Here is a 14429-nt window from a genome sequence, read left to right as displayed (position 1 = left end):
TGACAGCCCCAGCTGAGGGATGGATCCCGTCGGAGAGCCCGCCAACACACCCAGCAGAGAGACCCCAGCAAGCCATGCTCCGAGCAAGAATGACTTTAATGGGCACAAGTCTGGTGTGCGAGCATTAAACTTCTACACCATCCAAAAATATACATTCAACAAAATAACAAAAATAGATTATTTCAGCTGCTAGAGGGTGTCACAGGGGCAGTTATTCTGTCTCCACCAGGGAAGGACCCTCTTGGTGACCACCAGCAAGGGCTGAAGATGGGGCCTTTCCCACCCATCACCCCTGGCCTCAGGGCATGGGAGGGAATATCCAGAAGCACCAGGGACCCTGTCCCTGCCTCTTCCACTTTCTGTAGCCCCCACTGCCCAGGTGAGCATCCCTCCATCCTGCCCCAAGGATGCCAAGCCAAGAGATGCGCCGCTGCCTGGTGGGATGTGGTGGGTGGGGAAACTGGGGAGGGGGCCAGCAGAGGTGAGGGGCTCAGGGCAGCCAGCCCCGCTGCGGGACCCTGGGCTCCTAGCAGCCCTACGAGGTGGGTGCGGTAGCAAAGCAGACAGCGTCAGTCCTTCCCGCAGCTGTCCTCCACGCAGGGAGCCCCAGCACGGTGCAGCCATCGCAGGGCTCAGCCAAGATGGCTCTGGCTGCTGTTGGGCTGCAGTTTAACACTGTCGGAACTGCTCTGCGAGTCAGGGGACTTTCTCGCCTGCAGCACCATGGTCCAGTACCAGAGGAAGATGAGGAAACCTGGGAGAGGAGGGAGGAAGGGTGGGTGAGCCCCCTTGAGGGACCAACAGCAGAGAGCGAGCCAGCCAGCCTGCCAGGGACGGCTCCTCTTGTACCCCGTCACCACCCCACCAATACCCCGTGAAAGCCCCGGTGCCCTTCAGAGGAGCCCAGCATCACAGGCTCACCTTGGAGGGAGTTGATGATGGTGAAGATGTAGAGCGACACAAGGCGGAAGACGCCAGAGGTGAAGGAGAAGAAGACCAGCGCCCAGGGGATGCCCAGCAGGATGCTCAGCCCAAAGAGGGCTAGGATATGCTTGAGCTTGTGGCCTTTCTTGTTCTGCCGGAGGATCTCCCGGACCATGGCCCCCAGCATGACCGAGTTAAAGAGGAACACCAGGCTGAAGAAACCCAGGTTCACGACGTTATGGATCAGGGGGCTTGTGATCCAGCATCTGGTGGGAGGAGAAAGGGGACATGAGTTGGAGGGGTTGGGAGAAGCACAAAGGTGTGGTACAAACCCAGCACCCAGTTTAGTTAAACAGGGAGGGGGGATCCCCCACCACCACCCTGCACAGAGCCCCAGAAAAGCCACAGGTAAGCTAAGGAAAGCCCATAGGACATGGTGAAGGTTTAGCCACCTGACATTATCTAAGACCAGGGACCAGGCAACCCACTTCCCATGACTTACATTGTTGCATTGGTGGATTTGCCACCAACAGATTCATAGACCGGAATGGAGAAGGGGCCATAGTTGGTCCAGCTAGCCAGGAAGATCAGCGTCACGCAGAAGAAGGGAAGTCCTGGGTGGCAAGAACAGAGTGAAGCAGCCGCCCCACCCCCTGGCCCTCAGACCTTCTGAAAGAACTTACTGCCCCTTTCTCCCCGTATGGAGTACAAACCAACGTCCTCCCTCCCAAGGGGGAACCGAGGATGGAGCACGCAACAAGGACACCTGGCATAAGCCCCAGCCCGGGAGTGAGCTGTGCTGCTCCGACCCCAGCCGGGGGTCTCCCAGAGCTGTAGAAATTTAGGCCACAAAAGATCACGGATCTTCCTACCGCGGCCTGGGTGGGTGCTTCCTGCATCAAGCCCATCTCTCTGGGCTGTCCTGGATGTTTCTTTCACAAGGAGAGGATCCCATTACTATTTAAAGACCCCAAGCAGTGGCTCTCACATGCCTCCCTTGCTGGGTGACCCCCAGGGTGATGCACCCTTACTCTAGCACCAGCTTCTGCTCTCAGCCATTGAGTCTCCTTCTCCACCAAGTCTGCTGACAGAGAGACCCCTCTGCTTCCAGCCATCTGCTCCCTCACAGCTACGTCTCCATCCCCATCCAGGCACCATATACGGTGTGAAAGACCTACCCGGGTGCCCCTCCACCCTGTGGCCTGTGACCTCAGGGTGTCTCTGCCTCTGCCATGCTCACCCCAGCCCACCAGGCAGAGCTTGAGGAGGAAGTGGTCATGGTAGGCATTGAAGACTTCAATCACAAGCCGGTAGAGGTTGTAGCCCTCGATTCCCATCCAGGTGAGGCAGCTCAGGAGGGAGAAGTGCAGGAACAGCCCCCCAGCTCTGCAGACTGCCTCACTGCTGCTGGAAGCCAAGTGCTCAGAGATGAGGAAGGTGACGTCCAGGAGGAAGATGGCACCCAGCAGGTTCATGTGGATTTGCATGCTCGTGATCTGATCTCGCTGCTTGCTTCTGAAGAATTGAGGGGGGAGACCTCACCACCATGCCTGGCCAACATCCCTGGTGCCCCACAACACCCCACAGCTCTGCATGGGACAACTTGCCCCAGCCAGAAGAGCCAGGAGACCCTCTGGTGGTGTCAGGGGCTGAGAGCCTAACCCCATGGATGGGACCACCCGTTACATGTGCAAATTCAGGTCCCTGCAGTTGACCTTGCATTTCAGGTCTAGGCCATGGTGGGTAGGGAGCAACATCATTTCAGCTCTGAATCATCCACGTAGGATCAGTGACATGACTCAGGAGAAGACACTCGTGTTCTCCACCTTGAAAAGATCTTTGCAGGCTTCTGCTTGCTGGGTCTATAACAACAACTAAGCCGGTTTTCCAAAATAATTGAAACCAGCCAGTGTTTACAAGTGCCCTGCAGGAGACCTGACCAATGGTGTGGTTTCTGGAGAGAACTCCGCTTTCCTCAAGCATGGCTCCTTCAGCATGCTTCTAGCCAGGCCACCAACTGCATTTGGAGAGCTTGCGCCCACCCAGCTGTGGTGGCAATGGACAGGACACAGACAGGGAGAGCGGGGTGAACTGTCAGACTGTACCTGAAGTAAAGGAAGAAGATGGTGCAAATGGATGCCAAAGCTGAGATCAGGCAGCCGATGTAGGTTATGATACTCAGGTAATCCCTGTGTATGTAGGTGATCTCGGGGGAGGATACCTGAGGAGAAGGAGGAACAAGAGATGGTGAGGAAGAACAGCTGGTGGGAACGATGTAGAGAGCTGCGGGAAGGTGCTACCCACCATCAGCACGGCAAAGTAGGTGAGGTGGTTGCATCTGCAGTCCGTCTGGCTGTCCCCCGTCGTTGTTGTACAACCGTAGCTGTCCCAGCTCCCAGAGCTGGCTGCGCAAGAGAAAGGGAGAGCGGCTGCTGAGCAGCAGGAACATCTGCTTTGGGTTTGTGGATCTTCAGGGCAAGGTGTCCATGGCAGGGAGGAGGACAAAAGCAGGCGTCCCAGCTTGTCCCAGGCCAAGCACACATGCTCAGATAGCACCCTCAGTATCAGGACCCATCCCTAGGGAGGGGGAAAGCTCTTAGGTTAGCTATGGAGGGAAAAACCTGAAATCAACCCCCTAGGAAAGGATTAGGAAGCTGGAGCAAGGGAGGTGCAGGGTGACTTTTACCTCTACCAGCGGGTCTGTGGTACCCTGCAAAAGGAGCAAAGGCCATGACTGGCTTCACACCCAGGTGTAGGAGCACTCACCGGTGGTGTCCTCCTGCCAGAAGACGCACAGTGGGGTCACGTTCCTCTGCAATGACAAAATCATGAGCCCTGATCAGGATGCAGCTGGGGGTTTGTTGCCCAGCCAGCACATCTGATAGGGGAGAACATAGGGCAGGAGGTGAGACAGTCTCAGTAGACAAACTGTCCTGTGTCATGGGAGTGGGCTCCAGGCAGAGACCGTTCTCTTGGCAGCTTGTGGAGCAGATACCTCCTCCCAGGTCCCCTTTTTCAAACAAGGGGTTCAGCTTTGAGCAGGTGCCTGGCAGGGCCATGAATGAGTCAAGGGACTGTTAACTTCACATGTCCCCCAGCCCTGGAGATTGTGCTGGAGGTGACACATCGGCAAAGCAGCACCTCCTGGTCAACTGCAGGCAGTGCCACCCCCAGTGCACATGGTGAAGCCACGATCGTGATACAGCCCCAGAAGTCGTAGCAGACGCTGTACAGGCAGGCCAAGGACATGGACCTGCTGGACTGTGACCACTCTCTAAGCTGGCAGGGCCTGAGCCCTCCTTGCCCCTCCACTCCTGGCAGGATTGGGTTCAATGAGGCTGTTTCCCCACCTACCGGAAGCTGGTTGTGGAAGAAAGTGAGGACCACTGGGTCGGAGAGGTTGGCCACCACCGTGTCCACCAGAGAGATGCCAACCACCCTGTCACCCAGGACGTGGCTGTTGTTTTCATCCTGTTGGAGAAGAAGAGGAGGCAGTGGCAGCACGGGAAGGGAGAGCTGCCAGGCATGAAGTGGATTAGAGTTCCCAAGAAGGAGGTCCTATGCCTCTTCCCCATCAAGCTTGTAGCTCATCTTTGAAGCATCTTCTCTGAGCAAGCACTGGCACACTGGTCTGGGGAGTATTCCTGCTGCCCTGTACCACCAGAGCCCCCAGCACAGCGGCGACACCCCACCATGCCACACACATGATCTTACCTGGAACATGGTCTGGCTGTTAATGTCCATGAGGAGTACCCTGTGCTCCACCACCTCCTCCCTCTCCTTTGCCGTCACAAACAGGCTGCTCGGCAGGTCCACCGCGAAACCATGGACTTCTCCGCCCTCCTGCAAGGAGGAACTTGTCAGGAGAGAGGTTGCGAGATGATGCCCGTGGGTCAGGCACCAGGGCAGGCTACCCAGGACCCACCTCTCTTTGGGAAGCAAAGGCCAGGTGCTGAGGAGCCCGAGGGGGCTGGACCCTCAGGACGGTCGCGTGCACGGTGGCCTTCCCAAAGGTCTGGTTCTGCCCTTCGAGCTCCACCTTGCCCAGTGTCTTCTCCAGCTCCCCGAGTTTGCTGTTGGGGAAGGGGTGCAGTGAGCAGGATGCAGCGGGCACGGCACTGGCGGCAGCAGGAACGGCGCAAGCCTGGAACTCACTGCCGAAGTGTCAGCTGCTCCGTGGCTCCCACAGCCGGTGCCGAGGGCTGGGCGATGAGGCTGTCCAAGGCGGCGAGCTGCTCCTCCACGTCCTCCTCCCAGACGGGCATGCTCTCTGGGGGCGCTGACAGACACACGAAAGGAAATGCCATGAGATGCATGGGCAGAGCCAGCTTCCCCGTGCCCCAAACTAACCGGGCACAGCCCTGGTGGGAGCAGAAAGCAGAGGGCTTCAAGGTGACCCCAAGTCTGGGAAGTTGATGGAGACCCCAACCCAGAGGGCTTCTCCTGCCAGCCAGAACTCAGCTCCCACCAAGGCCATCGGGACCAGGCTGGCTAAGGCTCGTTAGGTGCCTAGTATTGCAGACAGGACCCTCAGAGAACTCTGCACAGCACATGATTTCCCAGGAATTCAGGGGGCAAACCACTTCTGGAAATCTCCATCTTCATCCCTAGGGAGCCTGGGTACTGGGGGCTGCCTCTGGGCTCCTTCAAGCAAACCTATGTCCCCTTCCATCACCCTTCAGCTGTGTCTTCACATCATCATGCTGTAGCACATACTGGGACACCACCAGCGATCTGCTGATGGCTAGAGAATGGGCTGGGGATGAAACAGACCTTTTATTTTGTTAAAATAAGATCAAATTGCCTTTACCAGGGAAGAAGTATTCAGGTGCACTGTCAAGGGAGGTGTTCTTCCCGCCCTTTGAGATGTAGGACACGTTGAAGATGGAGGTGCTGGTTCTTTCAGTCTTCTGACTCTCCTTCCCCCGGGTGATGCTGCTGGACGGATCCCCACCCAGGAGGAAGCTCTGCTTCCCGTACGCCAGCCTCAGGGTCTTGTTGGCCTTGAACCAGTAGATGCAGAAGCGGTACCTGCCCAAGGCCGGGGGCAAGCTGTACTTGTAGTAAGAGTTTCTTCTGTTTGGCGAAAAGGGCCTTTTTATTATCAGTGCCTGAGCCGTGTTCTCGATGGAGATGGTGGCGGGACCATGCTCGTAGATGACGGAGCTGTTCTGGGTCTGGTTTCGGTCACCGCAGAAGTGGAAGTCCTCTTCCCGGCGGCTGCTGGCTCCCACCCCTGTAGTGCACAAGTGCACAGAGATGCCGGTTCAGCCGGAGGGGCGGCCACCCCCAGCAAACACCACTCCCCCGCGGCAGCGTTGTGCATGGCACACCGGGCCCTCTGCCCCAGTCATCCCGACCCTGTTCCAGATGGGCTGCGTGATGTTGGCCACCTCCCTGATGTCCCCACAGCTGCTCTGGGAGGATTCACTGGGGCTCCTGGGGCAGCAGGACCTCCTGTCTCTTAGGGTCACCCTCTCCCAGCCCCACATCAGCAGAGACTGGCAAAGGACCTCTCCATCACCAGAAGGGATGGATGGAGACCATCTCCTTTCCCTGGAAAGGACCCATCCTGCCCCAGAGACGACACCAGAGGCACATCAGCCCATGAGACATTTCACCTCTGTGGAAGCCACGGCTGCAAATGCCCCTTGGTGTCCCCCAGACAATTTTTTGGGGCTGCCAATTATTCCCAGCATCCCAAATTTGGTTCACCATCCCAGGGAAGGATTTGGTGGGGGCAGTCTACCTTGGAGAGGGGAGAGAAGGAGAAGAAGGAGGACCTTCATCCCGCGTGGCTCTCTGCTTTGGTTTGGCCTCCAAGGAGAAAGCAGAGCCTGGAAGGATACAAAGGAAAGGGGACATGTGAGTATTTGGTTATCACCCATCCCATGGGGTCAGGGGATGGAGAGCAAACGCTGTGCTGGTGGGACACTGGCCGGTGCCTCTGCTGCCAGGAGAAGCCACGAGCTCCGGGCACCCCACCCAGCCGCAACGCCGGAAGGATGGGGGGCCGGCAGCCGGGCCCCCCTGCTCTCAGCACGGAGAGGGTGTCACACCGCCCTGGCAAAGGCGCCAACCACCAGCGATGCAGCATGGGAGGGGTCCCCTGTTCCACTCCCTGCTTCACATCTCAGTTCGGGCCTCGGCTTCTTACAACCAGCAATAGAAACAGAAGGAAACAGCAGTTTCCTAATGCACCAGCCCTAAAATTATTTTCTCAGGTGCTTTCAGCTTCTGCAGATTAGCTGAGGAGCCGGGCACGCTGCAAACCTCTCCATCATTTCAGTCTAGCAGAAATGAGCTCTCCTGGGCTCATCCTGGAGATGCCGACACAACCACCACAGCTGCCAAAACCCCTTCTACCCATCATGACCAGCTGGGCAACGTCCTCTGCATCCCCTTTCCCCACTCCTCCATCCTGCACTCTGCTCCACCACCCTTTTCTTTGTCTTTATATGTGGCCAGAGCTCCTGTGACCTGCACTCGGGCCAGCGCTGAGCACCCTAGGGTGCTGCTGCACCCACGCACTCCACAGCTCTCACACCCACAGTCCTTCCCATCACGCCTCCACCTTCCCCCCACCACAGACTGCATCTCCAGTGCTGCTGGGATGCACCGAGCTTCACCTCCTCCTTGTCCTGCTGTCACCCCACGGATGGGTCGAGGCTGGTGGGACCCATCCTGCCAGAGTCCAGCAACCAGCGGGAGCCCCGCCAAGGAGGGACGACATCGGTGGAGGCTGCTGGACCAGCCAGCAGAGCCACCCAAAGCCAAGCCAGCACCCAGTTTGCCACTGCTGTATCAAAGCATCCTTCTCAAAACCCACCGAGTGGCCAAATCCTGTTTCATCTGCTGCAAGCAGGTGTCAGGGCACCCACCAGCATCACCTGCAAAGGCTTGTGAGCTCTGCCAGGCGCCCAGGGGTCTTCAGATGGGAAGGCTGGGGGAAAACCACTTGCTTGAAAACTCTGTGTCCCTGTTAGCAGGCTTCTCCCACCACCACAGGCTTCTCCCAGAGGTTCCTCTGCCCAGCACAGACCCAGGGACATCCTACACTGGTGCATCCCCACAGGCACCTCTCGCCGTCCCTCCCAGTCTGCTTCTCGCAGCAGTTTATCACCGGAAGACGGGGGCTTTGGGTTATTAATTAACCTGCTGCCATGGGTATAATTGAGTGTAGTGCTAACGAGGTTTCCCGGTGTGGGCTGGGAGCAGCAGCTGAATGTGGAATGTGTCTGGCATCCTGATGCCTTGCCGCACACTTGGGAATCGTGCGTGTGTAATGAAAAACACAGATCCGGGGTGGCAAAATGCCGGCGGCAATGGGAAGCACCTGGATGGCAACAGAGCAGCACATGAATGCCAACTGCGTTGTGATGGCACCGAGCTGGCACGCCAGGAAAGCATCCCCTCCGGACAGGGAATGCTGAATCTCCAGGCTGCAGCCCATCCCGCTGCACTGGCATCTTTAGAACTTTATTGGGGTGGTTGGAGGACAGGATCAGCCCCTTGCAGCCGTTACTCAACCGGGACCAGAAATCCCTGAGGGGATGTGGGTGGGGGAGCTGGTATTTCCCCTCCAAGCCCTATATGGTCCCGCTTGCCCCGACACCAGTTGCTGTTTCCTGAGCCGAACAATAGCGAGAGAAAATCCCCCGAAAATGGTTTCGCAGCGGGAAAACACGGTTCCTATCCGTGACGGTGATAAGCAGCGCTGGAGGCAGCCAGAAGCGCTGAGCCCACGCCGGGGCTGGATCCTGCCCCGTCATCTTTCCACCCCTGGGTGACAGTGCGGATGTGCATCACTGACGTGCCCCAGTACCTGGGGGCGGCGATGCTGCACGTCCCCACTACCACCAAGGCATCTCCCCAGTGTCACCCGTTTCCAAAAGCCCCATGCTACCACAGCCACCAAGCAGAACCCCCCTTTGGCACCAACCCTACCTCCTCTTCACCATCCCCAGGGCAGGATGGCTTTACCCGCTGCCCCAGCCGGAGCCTGGGAGCTGAGCTCCTCCAAGAACAATAACGTATAGAAAAACTCCTGGTTTGGCCCCAAAATCAGCCAGATGATGTAAAAAGAGGTGGCACGGACACTGCTGGGGCTACACAGTCTGGACAAGGCTCCCTTGCCACGGGCATGGGGGGAGGCTCAGCCCCGGGCATCTCATTGTATCCGATTAAAAGAACACACTCATCTCTGAAAGACAAACCAAGGAATAATATTGTGGCCTCTAAACCTAGAGACGATTGGGACAAAAAACCCAAACAAACCACACACACACAAAAAGACTGGTGTATACTACCCCCTTACTGCTCTCTGGGTCACTTGGCAGCAGGTATTTAAGCTTTTGGAGGTGGCACATGGCTTTTGGATGTGATGATTTTCCCCAGGAGAAGGGAAGATGCTCTGACACCTCAGACAAACACCAGAAATGGGGAGGTCCAGGGGCTTTTGTCTCTCTTTTCCTTTCAGGTCCATTAGGAAAATATGCCGATGCTCTGTTCCTTGAGATGCTGATGAGCCTGCAGCTCACAGCCAGGCAAGGACTCGGGAACAAGATGGGGAAACTGAGGCACGGAGAGGCCAGCCAGCACAGGCTCCCTGAGATGCAGAACAGCTTTGCACGACTGGCCCCCATCGTAGCAACCACAGACAATGTGCCCTGCGGCTGGAGCTGCCCGAGGAGGTGGGGACCCCGTCGGGGACCCCCCACAGAGGGGATGCCCCAGTGTCGGTTACCCGTGTGCTTCACAAAGTGTCCTTGTCCTTGGCCAGCAGCCCATGCACGCAGGGGTCAGCCCGCATGTTATTCATGGCATTGGCACGCGAGCCTTTCCCGTCACCGGTGGGCGGCAGGGTCCGACCCGGCGCGTTTATTAATGCCCGAGGAGCTGAGTGGCAGCTCCACCACATGCCGGCAGCCCGTCTGTGCCAAGCCTGTGCCGCAGGATGGGGCGCAGTGGGTTGGCTTTTCCTGGGCCATGGGGTTGCACACAACACCCAGCACCCGCCAGCTGAGTTTTGCCAACAAGACAAACCCAGACCTGGTAAAGATTCCCATGGGAGCGGCACAGCTCCCTGCCAGATCTGTCCTTCACCAGCTGCTGGCAACCCTCCCTTCCTGAGCAGGCGTGGGGAGCGCCAAGGGGAGGCTGGCACAGGCAGACTGCTGGTGCCTCAGACTCTCAAGGTGAAGCATTTGCTTAGAGCTGGGTCTTAACATTCAAAATTTTTAAAAAAATCCATTTCCTAAAAAACACCACAGACAGAAATATCGAAGAGAACTAAACCGACGCTTCCTCCAGCGCCTGGGCAACACAACACCCAACTTGGTGGCATGCAAAGCCTGCGGCTTCAGCAGGGGCTGCAAACGGTCTGTGAAGGACCAGGTATGCCTGCAGCAAATTGAGGGCTGCCGTGAAATGGGGCGAAGTGGTGCAGTTTGTCCTCCCCAGCACCCCACACCACGTCCGGCCTTGGAGGGTACAGATCGCTATCCTTCCAGTGCGCTCCCACCACCGAGCCTTCTTCGGGAGCAACCCCTCAGCCGCCTTCTGCGGGCCAGCTTGTACCTTCCCTCCACCCCAACCACCCCCCTGGGTTGTAGTGGCTCCCAAAACACCCTGTCCCCTCCCAGGTTCTTGTCCCCCTCTGCATGAGCAAGGTTCCCATCGCCTGCCTGTGCCCTGGGTGTGGGGAAGGGAGGTACAGGGAAGTGCAGAGCAGTCCAGGACCACCCCAAATCAGGCTTCCAGGCATTTGGCACAGAAAGCAGCCAATCTGGAGCCCAGCGAGGGTGAACCCAGTCCCGGCGGGCTTTTCTGGCTGCAGAAAAGCCAAGCACAGCTAGGGCAAAGTCTGTGGCATGCGAGGAGCCAGGTAAGAGGCCATGGTCCCCCCCTCTGATCCCTGCCAAACCCCAGCTGTCAGTGAGCTGATGGGAAAGGAGTTGGTGGGTCGGAGCCCTCCCAAGAAACAGGCACTGAAAGGCTGCTGCCCAGCTGGTACCACCAGGCACGCCAGGAGCAACCCAGCCCGCTGTCTGCACACCCCGCAGCACTGCACCCCTCCGACACCCACGGGTGCCACTGCAAGGTGCGGGGGATGGCCCACCCTGGGGGTCCCCGGCCCAGCAACACGCAGTTGCTTGCAAACCTGTTGCTCTGCGAATAGCAGCCCCCGGGCCATGGGATTAAGAGCTGGACTGCAACCAAGTATGCAACATTTTTAGTCCTCAGCTTAATTCACGTGGGAGCTGCAAAACCAGCATGGGGCACAGCAGAACCCACTGTGGCTGCGGTCCCAGGCTTAAAGGATTTGCCGCCCTCCATCTCTGAAACACTCCTGGCTCCCCGCTGGCGGTGGAGCTTGGAGGAGGGTTACTGCAGCCCTCAGACCGTGAAAAGAGCTTTGGCTGCCTTCCCTCCTCAACAGCCATTCAGACTTGCTGCCAGGAGGTTATTCCAGGAGACTTCATTTCAATTCTCCAGCTGGCCACACTGGGTTTTGCTGGTCCCTCCGGAGGGGCAGCTCAGGCAGCTTGCAGGCAGGGAACACCCAGAGCATCCCACCTCCCGCAGTGGCGTGCCGGGACCAGCAGCAGCAAGCTGAGATGTTGCAGGAGGAATCCCCCCCTCAACAGGCATTTTAGGGTAGGAAGATCACCCTGTCGAGACATGCTGGCGGTCCGCGGGGGATGCTGCACCAGGAGGAAGGAGGAGGAGGAGGAATGGGGCACGCTGGGGGTTCCCCCAGGGTGGGATGCAGTGGCCAGACACAGGGCCCAGCCCGGCTGGGGCTTCGCGGGGCTCAGCTGTGCCGCTGGCAGCAGCCAGAGCAGCTGGTCCTGGGCGGCTCAGGGGCCTTTGTGGCTCCGCGGGCCAAGGAATTCAGCTCAGCTCCAGGACGGGGGCGAGGGGTGGCGGGGCAGGCAAGGGCAACCCCCGTTCAGCAGGGACGGAGGCTTCACCAGACAAATCGTGCCTTAGCCATGACCAGAGATGCCCGGTCCCTGCCTGGACGGAAGCGTCACACCCGCCGCTCAGGCGCGGGGAGGCAAAACGTCCCCGTACCTCCCGGAGCAGGGGGCATCCCAAAGGCCCTGAGGAGCACCCCTGAGCTCCATCCAGACAGACTGCTCCCTGCCCCACCGGCCAGCTGGGCACCTCAAGGTGCTGCCCAGTGGCACCAGTCCCAGCCACGCGGAGCCCCAGTGCCCTCGCAGTCCTGCTGGGCTGGCCCCAGGGGGTGGCAGATGGCCACCCCACTTGCCTCCGCACCCAGTGTGTCCCTTCTGCCCCCACCCGCACCGAGGACTCCGCAGCATCCCCTCCCAGTATCCCCAGTAAGGGTGTGCCAGGCAGCGCCCCTTAACCGTGGCCTCTGGGACCCCAAAAGGAAACACCAGACCCCCCCGCTCCTCCTACCCGCCCCCGCCCGGCTCAGCCGCCCCCCCGACGCCCCCAATACCTGTGCCCGGGTCGGGTTGGACGCGCTGCCCCGGCTCGGCTCGGCTCGGCTCGGCTCGGCTCGGCTTAGCTCGGCTTGGCTTAGCTCGGCTCGGCACCTTGCAGCCCAGCCCAGCCCAGCCCAGCCCAGCCCGGCCGGGCTCGGTGCGGTGCAGCGGGACAAACGCGCCGCCCCGCCCCGGCCCGTCCCCCCGGGCAGGCGGTGACTCAGCGGGGCGGGACCGGGACGGGTCGCGCCGCACCGACCGACACCTCCGAGCCCCTCCGGGATCGCTGCGGGGGCCGCGGGGCCACCACCAGCCCTCGGTCACAGCACCTGCCTGGCTCTACCCAGCCCAGCCCGGCCCGGCTCGGCTCAGCCCGGGAGCACCGGGCTGCATCACCCCGCCCGGCCGGCACCGGGACCGGCACCGCGACCAGGACCAGGACCGGCTGTGGGACCGGTGTGGGCTGGGGGACACGGCTGGGGACAGCCGGGAGCCGGGGGTGCCCCATCCCGCCGCCCTTCAGCTCCGGGCTGGCGGGCATCCAGCGGAGGGACGGCGCTTGGCGGCTGCACGCCTGGCTGCGAATGGGATTAAAAAATAACAGTTAATGAGAAAACAGCAGGGACGGAGTGTCCCTGTGAACCCTGTCCCGCTCCCCGCAGGAAACGAGGGAGACAAGAAGTAGGGCAAGGAGCCCAGGCCCCGAACCGTGGGGAGCTGGGAAGGGGGTCCCCATGCCCCCCCCGGGCACATTCCTGGAGGAGATGGGCTGGGATGGGGGGGGTGCAGAGCCTGGATGTGACCCCCGGCCAGGGCACGTGGCTCCCAGCGCCCATCCCAGGGCTGGAGGGGGACACGCTGCCCCTCGCCCCCCGGGGGTGGTGGGAGCTGAGGCTGGCAGTGGCATGGCAGCGATGGGCAGCGCAGGAGAGGACAAAGCCGCTGCCAAGCGGTGCCCACATTCAGCCGCGCCAGCCCTTTGTGCGCCCTGAAAACAGCCGGGCGGGAGAAAGCCGGGGCTGCCAGGAATCGGAGGGAGGGCGGGGAGGGCTCTGGGAAGTGCCCTGGGTAAATAGTTGCTCTTGCAGATATTTTCAATGGCTTGAATGAGACTTTTCTTTCTGCTGGGGGAAGGGTGGAAACAACCTCCCGCTCCGGCAGGGAAGGCGATGGAGATAAAAGGCAGCGGCAGCACCGGTGCTATGGCTGCACTGGGACCCCCAGAGCAAGGGACATCCCGCACGCTCGCGTTGCCCCCCAGCTTGGTTTAACTTCCAGCTCTAAGCCCCAAATTTCCTCAGCTCCCACGGGATGAGGCTCCCACGGGAAGCAGCTCACGCGGCCTCACGCGGCCAGACCGTGGCTAACACGGCCGCCTTTGAAGCCCAACCATCCCCACGCCACGGGGAGCGGGGCCAGCTTCAAAATACGCGCTGACGACAGCCGGAGCCGCGGGAGCATCACAGTGAGCCAAGCCTCCCGCTGCAGGTCATCCCAACCGGCTCCTTCGGGAAACACCATAAATCTGCCTCCCAGGAATAACACAGCTAAACCCAGCTGCAGCTCCCGCAGGATCAGGCCCTCCTGGAGGAAGGGATCAGGTGCAGACCCCCTGTCCCAGCGAGGAGGAACAGGTATTTTAGGCCATCTTTTTGCTGCTGTTTATGGAACAAAGAGCCTTTTGTCTACACTTGACGTTATCAGGAGTTATTTTTAGGTCGAGGCCTGCACTTGTTGATGTTATCGGGATTATCTGTAAGTCGGCAGGCTGTGCTGCTGTCTTCAAAGACCTGGCTGAGCACGGAGAGGGAGGAAATCCTTGTGTTGTCCCTTGCAAGGGACATTTGCCCTTGGGCTCAGGCCAATGGCACTCGCTCAGCCTGAGAAGGGCTTATTGCTCAAAGTGGGCAGTTCCTCAAAGCTCTAAAAGTTCCTGAAAGCCCTAAAAGTTCCTCAAAGCTGTGAAAGTTCCTCAAAGCTCCTCAAAACCCTCAAAGCTCCTAAAACCTCTAAAAGTTCCTAAAAAACCTAAAAGTTCCTAAA

The 14429-nt window shown here is 59.4% G+C and overlaps 1 protein-coding gene across 1 annotated transcript; it reads right to left on the bottom strand.

The window, feature by feature from the left end:
- Window positions 1-78: 78 nt before the first annotated feature.
- On the bottom strand, window positions 79-12817 carry ADGRG1 (adhesion G protein-coupled receptor G1). The gene is made up of 14 exons (XM_074839670.1): window positions 12401-12817; window positions 6674-6761; window positions 5735-6160; window positions 5080-5203; window positions 4850-4997; window positions 4639-4767; window positions 4279-4395; window positions 3691-3736; window positions 3229-3329; window positions 3030-3145; window positions 2165-2439; window positions 1427-1538; window positions 922-1190; window positions 79-754 (listed from the first exon to the last, which is right to left on the bottom strand). The coding sequence occupies exons 2-14, from the start codon at window positions 6711-6713 to the stop codon at window positions 633-635; spliced, it is 2025 nt and encodes a 674-aa protein (XP_074695771.1). The 5' UTR covers window positions 6714-6761; window positions 12401-12817; the 3' UTR covers window positions 79-632.
- Window positions 12818-14429: the final 1612 nt, after the last annotated feature.

The sequence above is a fragment of the Strix aluco genome, chromosome 14 (assembly GCF_031877795.1).
Source record: "Strix aluco isolate bStrAlu1 chromosome 14, bStrAlu1.hap1, whole genome shotgun sequence".
Classification (NCBI taxonomy): Eukaryota; Metazoa; Chordata; class Aves; order Strigiformes; family Strigidae; genus Strix; species Strix aluco.
This window is presented reverse-complemented; position numbering and strand designations above follow the sequence as displayed.

Excerpts from the sequence above, each read along its gene's own strand:
- ADGRG1 (XM_074839670.1), bottom strand. The coding sequence starts at position 6,713 with ATGAAGGTCCTCCTTCTTCTCCTTCTCTCCCCTCTCCAAG. Across the intron at positions 6,161-6,673 it reads CCTTCTCTCCCCTCTCCAAG|GGGTGGGAGCCAGCAGCCGC; the intron begins GTAGACTGCCCC and ends TGTGCACTACAG. Across the intron at positions 3,737-4,278 it reads TCTTCCACAACCAGCTTCCG|AGGAACGTGACCCCACTGTG; the intron begins GTAGGTGGGGAA and ends TTGTCATTGCAG.